Raw genomic sequence first — 11,911 nt, forward strand, 5'->3', positions numbered from 1 at the left:
AACACAGCAGGGTCTTAAACAATTATGTATTGAATGATGGCTTACATATGCAAATTCAATTCCAAGACGCTTGGTAAACCTTTGTCCATTCTTAACAGCCTGACATGTGAGGCATTAGACAGTAATTTAAGCCTGCAGGACACTTCTCTTTATTGGCTCACAGCTGACTTTCAAATGAAACATTTTCTTTGTGACAAACCCTCAAGTGTCAGTGGAAATCACGTTTCTGTATTAAACACTCCGATTGCAATCGTTCAGATTTTGCTGACCAATTACCTCATTATTTAGTGACAAATGTCAATTATAAAATAAAACCATCTAATGTGTAGGGCTCTTGTTAAAAAAAGCTTAGCTTTTTCCCCCCCCTTTTTTTCTGAATTGGGTTACAAAAGACCCTACACCCCTCTTAATCACACTTTACCACAAGGCATTGCTCCTGTGAGGAAAATGCGTGAGGCATATGATATGGCACAAAATAATCTTGATTTAAATATTTACCTGGACGTCATGTTTACTGGGTTTTTAATTGGGTTCTGATTTGACTGGATGAATGATGACTTTGTGAGAGCCAAATTTATCAGCCGTACCATGCATGGACTTCACTAATGTAAAACGACTTTTGCTGATTCAATGTCCCTGTGCAAGAACAACAACACAAAAACACAGTCTATCCCTTGTCATGTGACTAGAATGGATTTGCATGCAAAACAATGAGATGGGCTTTACATGAGAAGATAATGGTCTGGGTAAATACATTTCTTTTTCAGTCATATGTCTATGTTACCATGAAAGACAATGAAATTTCCACATAAGAAATGCCACTTCTACTCATACAGTATATTATGCACAAAAAATGGTGGTACCAAAACCAGAGAAAAATCTTCTGTGGCTCCAAGAGAAAACAAAAACAGTATTAGAGAGCAAGTCTACTTATCTCAAAAATGCTACCCATTAGCTTCATCCTGGTAGTCCCAACCTACACTGTACTTGACACGTCTGTGTAATGAAATTACAAAACAGCAACGGCTCTCCAACAAACTACCGCTTTCTGTGAAAGTTGCATTTCCCATATACACACACAACTTCCACAGGTCCATTTAATATATAACAGAATCATTCTCTACACCACATAATGTTTATCATAGTCACCACCACTGATGAGAGCAACTGTTTCAGTAAAGCTTTAAAAAGCAAGACTACCCTGAGAGAAGGTCTAAAACGTGGGCAAGCTTGCCAGACCAGAACTGGCTTGAATGGGTTTGGTTTATTAAATCTGTACACTCTATTTCAATATAATCAGCACATTTTGTTCCAAGAATGTAAGATATTATTTTTTTTTTAGTAATTGTGTAATATATATCTCTACATAATACAATCCAAGTCCTCTGACCTATGTGGACATGTGCAAGTGTTTACTACCAACTTCAACGATACAGTAAAGGCAAAGACTTGTGGACACTAAGTTAGGATAATGTTGATATTTGAAATTTTCTTGAGTCCTCACAATTATCAAAATCTAAGTGCTGTAAGTAGTTCATACACGAGGTATTGAATATCTAGTTAACTGTTCTGAGTATAAAATAGAGGCAAAATACATAAAGAACATCTTGCAAGCATGACAAAGAAACGTCTACAGACACAATACACAAGTGGTCAAAGATAATATGAGGGGATACCTGTAACCTTTTGTGTCCTTGAATATAGTGTACTTACAGATTGGATGTTTTCATGTTGATGAGAGGTTCATACTGTATCATGCTCTCACATACTGTGAGCTCTAGCCCCACATGGAGATCAGTTCACAGCACTGTGGTGTTGCTCATGGCAATCTTTTCGTATCAAACTGCCCACCTAAACGTCATGTCAGTGCTCAGAGGTTGAGGTGTTTCATCAAGTACGCATAATTCTAGCTACAGTAAATGACCCACTTTGAGTAAGTGCACCGAGTCAGGTGTCACCCATGAGGAGGATCTTAATATGCACATATAAAGGAATTATTAGCTCCTCAAACAGCAGCATATTCTTTGTAAAAGACAGATTTTGCTCATTAAAGCTAGCTTCATGTTTGATCTCTGCATGTCCGAGGCATGATACAGAGTGTTTTCCCTCCATTGATTGATTCAAATAAGTGTGGGTCATGTTTATGTATACAGTAAGAATGAAACGCATGGTCATAGCATGATGTGCATCAACATAATCTGAGGTAAACCAGGTGTCCTGTGTCTTGGCCTGTTACAGTCTGAGAACCAGTGCCTTAGAGGGTTAGAGAGGTAAGTCTGAAAGAATGTAAATCATGTAAACTGTGCTCGTGTGTAGTGAATGTTTCACTTACTACCAAAAGCACAAGGGCCCTAAACTGTAAACCTCAAGGATTATTCAAAGAAAAAAAGAAAACAAAACACTAAAAGTACTCTACTCGTTAGATTTAACGTTTCCTTTTTTCTTATTTTTTGCAGGGTTTTCAACTTTTTTTTTTTCTCTTGTTTTCGCTCAAGTATAATCACAGGTGACTAACTACAGAGGATAACAGGGTCAGGTGAGTACCATGCTACATCAGGTTTAGAGAAGGCTATTGCAGACAATTCTACAACATGTACAACCACATTTTATACGCGTGAGTTACAAATATTTCAAAACATATCACCAAGAAACTAAGTACATACAAGATGTTGAATATTTAGAGTCTTAAAGGACTATCCCTCAGTCAGTAATAGGATTTCATGTTACTTGACTTAAACTGTCCAGTCTTACAGACAAAATCTGAAAAATTGCTATTCAAAAAGTAGCAAATTTGGTCAGTGTCTCTTTTCAAATAGTTATAGTGCTTTTAATGGCTTAAGACAGGGGTCTTTTTTTAATCTCACCCAGTGGCAATCTACAGAACTTCAGTGTACATTTTATGACACCATAGCTGCAAAAGTCTTCATGTCAAGTCCAATAGGTAAAACAACAGCTAGTGCTGTCACATATATTTAAAAGTAGTATGCATTATCAAAAACAAAACAAACAAAAACAAATACACAATTATAAATTTTTTTCAACTCTTTAAGTTCTTGTAGGGCATTCAGCCATATGTTTCCTATGAGTAACCAGTCTGAGAGGACAGGCCTTTGGGAGCCAGGCTCCGTTCCAAGTCTTCAGGAAGCTTCTATTTGAGACTCTCCTGTGTGCCGTGAGGGTCATCAGGACTAGGTACAAGTAAAAGGGGACTTAAAACTCCCATTCCAATGTCTCTTCTCGATTGGCTGCCCTCTCTAGCCTGTGGATGATGTTATTGAGGTTGGCCATTTTCTCATTGCGTCTCTGAGTGCTTCTGTTGAGTTTGGGGCTTTGGAAGGGAGGGACCGGGTTAGGGTCCAGGCTGTGATTGGTGCTCGTCGAGGGCGGGTTTGGCAGCGAGGGTGATATAGGGGCGGAGGAGGAAGGGACTGGGGACACTGACATCATGAGGCCGGGTGAGGATGCAGCGGACGGGGAGTTGAGGGAAACCTCCAGGCTGCTGCGGCAGGGCTCTGACGAAGCCTTGAAGCTGACCGGGTCGACGGGTGACTTTCCGGAGTCTTCTCCCTCGTGCCTGGACTGGTTGGCTCTCTGGGGACCATCTATGGAGACTGCAACATGGTAGAGCCCCTGAGCCTGGCTGCTCATCCCCTCTTCCTGCCTCAGGCTCTGGCGAGCCGAGTGGGGTTCACGGCAGCCAGCGATGGAGTCCTCGTGTTCACTTTTCAACAGCGGGAACTGTACGGCTGTGGAAAAACACTGAACTCTCGACTGTTTCATGGAGCCTTCCCTTTCCTCCACCCCCTCGTCTTCCCTGTCTATTGCCTCTTGTTTGACATGAGGGAGTGCTGTGTTGGCGCTAAGAGGGAGGCTGGACTGGATGTGTCCTGAGGGCTGCTGCAGCCTCCTCTCCTCTCCATCAGAGTGGGGGCTCCGCGTCACTGAGGGGGAGTAGCTGTGGTGCTCAGCATCTGTATCATTGTCTGGCAGACCCTCCATCAGTACCTCCCGTCGCATCCTGGACCTGCACACAAACACTACCGTTAGCTAGTCAAAATATAGCAGTGATAAAAACAAGCGAGGTAGCCATAAGAAAAGGTGGACTGGCCTGTAGTTGTGGAACCAGTTGATGACTGTGTTGGTTTTGAGTTTGAGCTGGGAGGCCAGTATCTCAATGGTGTTCTGAGAGGGGTAGGGCTCCAAGAGGTAGGCCTTCCTCAGGGCTTCTTTCTCCTCAGCTCCCAGCACCACCCGAGGTTTCTTCACCTGGCTGTAGGGACACAGGTCCAGCGAGGCCAAGGCCGGACTCACACATTCAGAACGAGTGCTGGGTGAGTCACTGTCTGAGCCAGTGCTCAGCAGCCCATACCGCCTTTTCAGGTAGGCTGGAAGGAAGACAGTGACATTCAGAGTGAGGGGACTACAAAACACCAAGAAATTCTCAAACATGTACCGAAAGACAATACAGTATACACTCTGGGTCCCCACCTTTCTTCTCCATCTTCTTCATGGCCCTCAGCTTGTCTACATTGTGAGGATCATTGAGCCACAGCTGCATGCGGACAAACGGCTCCCTGCCTTTCAGGCTGAGTTTGTGCCATGGTTTGGGCCTGGAGAGCAGGTCAGACACCGAGCCTTGAGTCAGACCCAGGATGGTCTCCCCAAAAAGACGCTGGCCTGTGGGAAACAAACATACAAAGTCTATGTAGCACTTGTGTCTGGATTCATCAGCATAACACCAAAGTGTGAACTTTGACCCACCTAGGTTGTTGTCTGTTAGCACCTCCTTGACCTTCTTGGTGATGGCGTAGGTGTCTAGTTCCGGAGACATGGCCACCAGCTCCTGGATACCCAGCGGGTTTGTGGGCTGATGCAGGGCCATGAGGCTGGGAGTAGATTTCCCTCCCTCTGGGTGGGGCGGCAACCCCAGGCCCAAGCTTTCAGGCTGCTGATTCTCCTTGCTGCTCTCCAGGGAGAGGCTGACAGGCTCAACCAGTGGACTGGGGTGGCTTTCCGCTGGGCTGGGAGGTGGGGAGGGCGAGGACTGGGCGGTCACTGGACTTTTTTCTGGAGGAAAACATTAACATTAAAACTATAGCCTAGATATAGTTATTGAGGAAGTCCCACTTGGTGAAATACTAGAACAATTTTACATTTTTGCAGTTCTACATTTATTATGTTAGTACTGAAGCATCTCAAGTGTGATTCTTGCTTGTCAGACTCTGTTGATGTGAATGTGTAAGCTGCAGGCTCACCCTGAGCGTGGCCCTGGTTCGGGGGCTGGCTGAGGCTCTGACCTAGCTGGTCCAGTAACCACAGCTGCATACGAATGAAGGGCTCCCTGCCTTTCTGGGTTAGCTTGCTCCAAGGTTTGGGCCGAGACAACATGTCGCTCACACTGCCCTGAGAAAGCCCCAGCACCTGCGCCACACAGTACAGATTAATATATAGTTTGTATATCTGCAATGTTAAGAACACTACAACACAAATATAGTAGTTCCAAAATATTATCACAAATAATAAAAATCTATTTGATCTTAACACATGGCCTCAGAGATACACCTGAGAATCAGTTTTATTGGCCAAGGTAAAGAATAGACAGGACTATTATGTTCACAAGTATATGAAAAAAAATTGGTGCATATAGATATAATATATATATATATAATAAATATAGATATAGATATTTATATATATATATATATATATTAAAAAAGCTCCAGTGACAAACAGCATGAATAACCTCTATATACAAGTTTCAAGTGCACTTTCAAACAACCACTAGAGGGAAGCAATACATCATGAATGTTTATAACAAGTCTATTTTAATCCAGTCACTTAACTCAGCGAGAGCTGCAATGCATTATATGAAGAAGAGGTAGTGAGTAGTGATCATGTTCATCACAGCCAGCATGAGATTTATATTGTTGTATCATTAATTAATCCAGAGTATGTGTTTACAAACAACAGAAAACATTTTTTAAAGTAATGTCATTTTTTGTCTTTGCCTTTTTTCCCCTCATATTATAAATAAAATCTCCGACAAAAAACACACATCTGAAAGTCCCAGAAAAATTTGAAAACATAAAACTGCGGGAGAATCTTCAACAAAAGTGGAACATTTTAAGTGGAATATTTTATTTTCAACGGTCAAATTGGCAGTCAAGCATTCATGAATATGATTAACCTCTCGCAAAAAAAGCCCAAGATGGAGAATCGAGACTTAATGTCATCAGTGTAAATTAAAATGTAACGAATAATGAAGTTGCCTGGGACTGGAAATAGAGATGTATTTCTGGAGCAGATCTAACAAAGCCGACACAGAATAAACAGTATTAGCATTCAGGGAAGAAATAAAGCGAATCAAGCAAATAAAACAGTATTGTAAATTCACATTTCTTTCTTCCTGATTTTTTCCTCCATATTTCATTCATTTAGAGAACAAACCTATCACTGATCACTGATATCACCCGTTTGAAAAAGTATTTGCACTTTGTTAACCCAACCAGTCACATTTGACTAATGACTAGATTCTGATGATTGAACACAGACAGACGCCACAAAATTCCTACAAGCACACAAAGAAAAGAATTGTTGAAATCTGTCTGGAAAAACTAACAAAGCCACCGAACTACAGTGGGTACCATCTACATGCAGGATACAGTGGTATGGGGGAACCTAAAGGTTTTACAAAAGAACGCCTCTCGATAAGAAAGAAATGGAAAGTAGCAGGAAACCATTGTTCTCTCTTTATTCACTCACATGCAGAAAAACTCCTGAAGGCTTTTAGAATAATATTCTATAGAAAGAGGCATATTTCAAATATGCTGGATCTTGTGTAAAGCATATATAACATTTCATCAGATTTTATTATATTATAATTATTTATTTATTTTTTTATTTTTATTTTTTTTGAGACAAGCAGACAAACTCTTGTGTGTGCCAAAAATTGCTGTGCACAAGACGATGATCCAAACTACAACAGAACATCTGACTCTGTTCTGAGTGACCTTGAGGATGTCCTAATGTAAACTCAACAGAGACACAGTAGCTTGACTGAAGCACTTCAAATGTGTCTTTCTGTGTCTTTGTTCCTTAGATAAAAAACAGAAACGTGTTCTGTGTTAGACGTAGTGTGAAGATTTGAAAACATCCAGTGTGAAAAAAAATAGAAAGGGGGCAATAAAAAAAAAACTGTAATGTATCTTTTATTAATAAGAAAAATATCTGACCTTTTCACCAAAGATCCTTGACAGATGCCGTTCTTTGCCAGCTTCTCCTTGACCTGTCTGGTCAGCTCAATGGTGTCCACCTCCGGTACATGTACATCTCGTACTGCTCTGGAGTCAGCGGTGGCACGGTGGGCTTGAGTGCACGAGGGATGTACGCTGGGTAGTAAGAAAGCCTTCCTGGACCAGGACCAGGAGACTCCCACTTACCGATGTGTCTGACTCCACTTTCACTTCTACTGGTCGGCCCAGCCCCAGCTCGTCCTCAGCAGCGGATGCCTCCTCGCTGTTGGGGAGACACTCCCCGTTCTCAGACGGGGCCAGGGTCGGGGCAGGGCAGAAGGCCCAGAGGAGGAGGAAGACAAGGAGGGTGAGACTGATTGAAGGGCCGAGAGCTCCCTCCACCACTGAGTACCATTGAGCCCCGCTCGTGAGACCAGTGCTGGTCGAAGTAGGTGCCTGCTCTCCGATTTCTGATTTGACTTTGCGTAAATGTTCTGGACAAAGGCGGCCGGGAGAGGACACTGAGGGGTGTCTGGGGGCTGCTGAAGTGTTGGCCATGCAGACGTGACACAGCCTCTTCCTCCTGTTGATGGAGATGGGTAAAGGCATGGCCCTGGAGCGCTCTGGGGGCCCCAAACGCTCTACGGAGCTCCTGAGCTGGCAGTTGGGGGCCTCCCACAGACCCATCTCCATCAGTGCATGTTGCTGGGCCTCCATCTCCCTCCTGGCCTGTTTAGGATGCTCTTTATGGTTTCATCAGAGCTGCTCCCTGGACCGTTACTGCTTCTGCCCGATGAGCTGTTCAGAGATGATTTGCCATCGCCTAGACGAAAAGATCCACACACTGATGCATTCTCAAATTCAAAATAAAATTGTGATCGAAATTCATAATAAAAACAGTAAATGTCATGTCAATAACAAAAAATAAAAAAAACAATCAGTCAATAAGGCTTTTAACTATGACTTATGACTCGCAACTCCATCCTTACCTCCCCTCTGGGACTGGATCTCCTTCTTGGCCTGCTCCAGGATATTCCTAATGGCGTCGTCTGACCCAGTTTCAGGAGTTCGGATGCGCGGAGTGATGCTCCCTGCCACAGAGGGTAACAGAAAGAGATAGAGAGAGAGAGAGAGGAGAGAGGAGGGGGGGGGTGAGTGGGATGTTGATCAGAGAGCAGTTCCAAGGCTTTGCTTTTGACTGGTAACATCAATGGCTGCCTTTGAGCGCGTGCTGTCTGAGGTTGCAGTATACGGGAGGCTCAACTTTCAAAAGCTGTGAATCTGGGGAGAAAACAAAGTTTAAAAGTAACACTACAAACATGGAAGAGGAAGCCGTGAAGAAGTCAAGGATGAGGTCCAAGAAATTAGAAGGTTTGAACGTACACGGGTCCAGAAGTTAAGCCACCAAAACAAGATGGCACGATTACATCTGCTCTAAGAATGTCATAGTTTATGCACTCCGTTAAATCCACAAGAACTGTTTTTAACAACCTGGATCTTATTTTTGTAGTGTCAGCCACGTGTAACTATTATATCTAAACAATCTATACTCCAAGGGTGAGAGTTCAAATCATCAACTCTCTGTTGTTAATGACCATTAGATTAGCACAGCTACTTGCGGGTTCAACTTTAACCTACCTACCTAAAGCTACTTACTGTATGTCAACAAATCAATGAAATGACCGAAACCAAGTCCTCCTGACGATTTATATCTTTGTAAAATGGGGTCACAACAATATGCTGTACACAAACATAATTTCCTCAAACAGCTGGGCATGTAGTCTTTAGCAGGCATCAGTGTATTGTTGGGGACTATTTTCAAACATGAATTTTCACTCTAGTGAGTATTTCCAGCAGCAGGACGTGTGGCGTGGGATCGCCTCAAAATAAACTACAGTGCCGATGTTCAAGAAAATCAAGGATCATGTCACTCACTGTGTGCCTCCACTGATGTGTTTTGGAGCACAAAGGAATACTTTAAGGTTTGGCTACAAGTACTATAAGTTGTTAGTCAGATGAATTCATGTTGGTTTTGGTCCTACAAAATAAATAGACCTGAACCTGCGTGTCACGCACAGTCTTTTCCACTCACCTCTTTGGCGGACCTGGATGGTCTAAGTGCCAGGATGTTCTGTTCATCAGAGAGGAACTGCTTCATCTAATGAAAGTTTCTTTGCCTTTCAAGTCAGCTTCCTCAGGGTTTGGGTCTTGCCAGGATCTCACTGACTGAGCCCTGGGAGGGCCAGCACATAGTGGCCAAACACACGTTGGCCAATGTTATGCTTCAGCAGCTGCTCCTTCACCTGGAAGGCGATTTCCGCGTGTCCAGTTGATCCTCGTTCCTGCAGTCGAGCTCCCGCTTTCTGACTGGTCGCTGGGCAAGCCTGCATCCACGCTGCCCGACCCCGCGACCCTTGGGTGGCTGACATGAGGGCGACTTTGGCTGCATAGAGGGCTGGTGGGAAAAGCCATGAGGCCCTCCTTTTTAAAGTGAGGTGAGAGGAGCTGCTTGTAAAGGACGTGGTCTCCCAGAGTCTGTCCCCGGAGCACGGCGACACGGAGAAGGGACGTGGTAGATGTGGCTGGAGGAGGAGCCGTCCAGGGTGGGGGGGCCGGGGCTGGGGGAGGCACGGCCATCCACCTGAGAGGAGGACGAGTGGGAGCCGGGTGGCCTGCCTGTCTCCCTGCCTGTCTCCCTGCCTGCACCTCAGACTGGTCATCTGATGACAGAAAAACACAAGCTCATATATAAACACATAGAGCTGGGGCGTGGCTTTAGCATGAATGTAATCAAACCACCTGACATTATCTAGCAGATAACCCACACTACATCTCGCAGGCTCACTTTATGCAAAGAGATTTAGGTCTGAATAACATCGACTGGAGAATGATTGAGCCTGACCAATGAGCACCAAGCAATCAGTGAAGTAGAGGAGAGTTTTTAGAAGATGACAAAACTCACGCCTCTTGTTAAGAACGTGTGGCAGACTATTTAAACTAGGTTTTATAGAAAGAAAATTAAACATTTGTTTTACCAATGCTGTGCAAAATTCGGGCTTTATCCACCAGGTATTGTGAGATGGAAGAAAGGCCTCTTTATCCAGCAAAAGAGCCCTGCAGCCTTGGCAGAATCCTTACCACACAAACACACACAAAGCTGTTAATTTTAGATTAATTAATTACAGTGGCTGTAGATATCCTTATAATGAATGACGATCAGTGAGGCATTCAATGGCACTGCTGTAGTTTTTCTTTCCGGACACCAAAGGGAGCACAGCGAAGAAACCAAAGGTCACTTAGCTCTGCGATCAGTGAGACGGTGCATGAGGAAACAATCCCTGGACGAGTTGCCGTTTGCAGAAGCTAGCTTCATGACCTTTAGGATACTGCACACACACACACACACACACACACACACACACACACACACACACACACACACACACACACACAAAGATGGCAGGGCAAGTCAGTTTATTGGATTTAGGTTATTGTGAATGAGTGTTGGACATTTAGTTTATGCTAAAATATCACCTAGTTCAGTTTTAATCTCTTCATAGTCCATTTGGGATTGCAGTTTAGCTTCTAATCTCTGAAATGGAAAAAGGCGAAGCAGCATGTTTTATTTCATACAAGAGTCCCAATGAGTTAGTAGTTATCAGAGCTGCAGAAGACTGAGGAGGTGTTCGTCATGTTCTGTCACTTCCCACGGTTGGAGCCACTCACCTCGATAGCTTCTGTCTTATAGGCCAGCTGGCGTTCCAGCTCTAGGATCTGATTGGCTGAGGTCTCTTGAACTTCTGCAGTGTGAATTGCAGTCGCTGATGTTTTCAAGGAGACGGAGGATTTCGCGGTCTTTAGCCAGCAAGGTGGCCTCCACTGCGAGGGCAACACCTCGCCCTTCTCATTCTTCCTGACAGGGCGAGAAGGAGACGGACAAAGGGTGTGAGGAGGAGGGAGGGAGAAAAAAAAAAAGGAGTGAGGAGAGGAAAAAAGGTAAGAGACCGGCCTGTGAATCACAGCCTCAGCTGCAGTGTTGATATTATTCAGACAGTTGGGAAGTGAGAGAATTTGACTTCAGCAAAGATGAAGAGGTAACAATTAATACCGTATTCTCATCTTTCAAAGTGAACTGATAATAAGGTACCAGATGCAACATTTCTATACCAATTAAAAGTCATTTTGCAGCTCTCTGCCACTGGTTTTGTAATTTGATGATTTGTACGGAACAAAGCTGTCGTTCAAAAAAAGAGATATTTACGTGATTATGTTTTAAGACCTTGTTCTATATTTGACAGGTGATCAAGGTGATGAGGATTGTTTTACATTTCTTTGTCCTTGCTTTAAATAAGACAGCAACACAGTAATTATAGGACCAAATCAGACCAGGCCCTGTCAGATTTGAAAATGTAATATCAAAGACTTCTTGTTAGGGATTGTAAAAAATTATAATTCAAGGAATGAGTGAGACTCTTTCTTCTTTTTTGTCCATATTTGTCCAGCACCGATTAATGGCTGCTGCTGTTGACTTTATTCCCTTTTTTTTGCATAATGTGGGACTTTGTTCGTGCGCTTAAGTCCTTGAGAGATCACTGTCAAACCTCAAAGTCTCCGTCTAAGAAATCTGTATTTTCAACTTTCAGCTGATAAGAAAATGTGCAGCACCTACAGCAACTTCA

The 11,911-nt window shown here is 43.5% G+C and overlaps 1 protein-coding gene and 1 long non-coding RNA gene across 3 annotated transcripts in view; both read right to left on the reverse strand.

Moving 5' to 3' along the window:
* Positions 1–16: 16 nt before the first annotated feature.
* The window catches only part of cux2b (cut-like homeobox 2b), a 91,356-nt gene continuing 79,461 nt past the window's right edge, over positions 17–11,911 (reverse strand). For both annotated transcript variants that reach the window (XM_019264369.2, XM_019264370.2), the window contains exons 18-22: positions 5,256–5,421; positions 4,762–5,067; positions 4,489–4,677; positions 4,109–4,385; positions 17–4,024 (exon numbers count right to left, since the gene is read on the reverse strand). In XM_019264369.2, coding sequence (XP_019119914.1) covers positions 3,211–4,024; positions 4,109–4,385; positions 4,489–4,677; positions 4,762–5,067; positions 5,256–5,421 — 1,752 coding nt within the window. In that variant the 3' untranslated portion in view covers positions 17–3,210. The remainder of the gene's footprint in view (positions 4,025–4,108; positions 4,386–4,488; positions 4,678–4,761; positions 5,068–5,255; positions 5,422–11,911) is intronic.
* On the reverse strand, positions 7,974–9,344 carry LOC113745656 (uncharacterized). The gene is made up of 3 exons (XR_003462301.1): positions 9,325–9,344; positions 8,222–8,323; positions 7,974–8,055 (listed from the first exon to the last, which is right to left on the reverse strand). It is a non-coding gene; the product is annotated as an uncharacterized LOC113745656 (long non-coding RNA).

Source organism: Larimichthys crocea, chromosome III (assembly GCF_000972845.2).
Source record: "Larimichthys crocea isolate SSNF chromosome III, L_crocea_2.0, whole genome shotgun sequence".
Classification (NCBI taxonomy): domain Eukaryota; kingdom Metazoa; phylum Chordata; class Actinopteri; family Sciaenidae; genus Larimichthys; species Larimichthys crocea.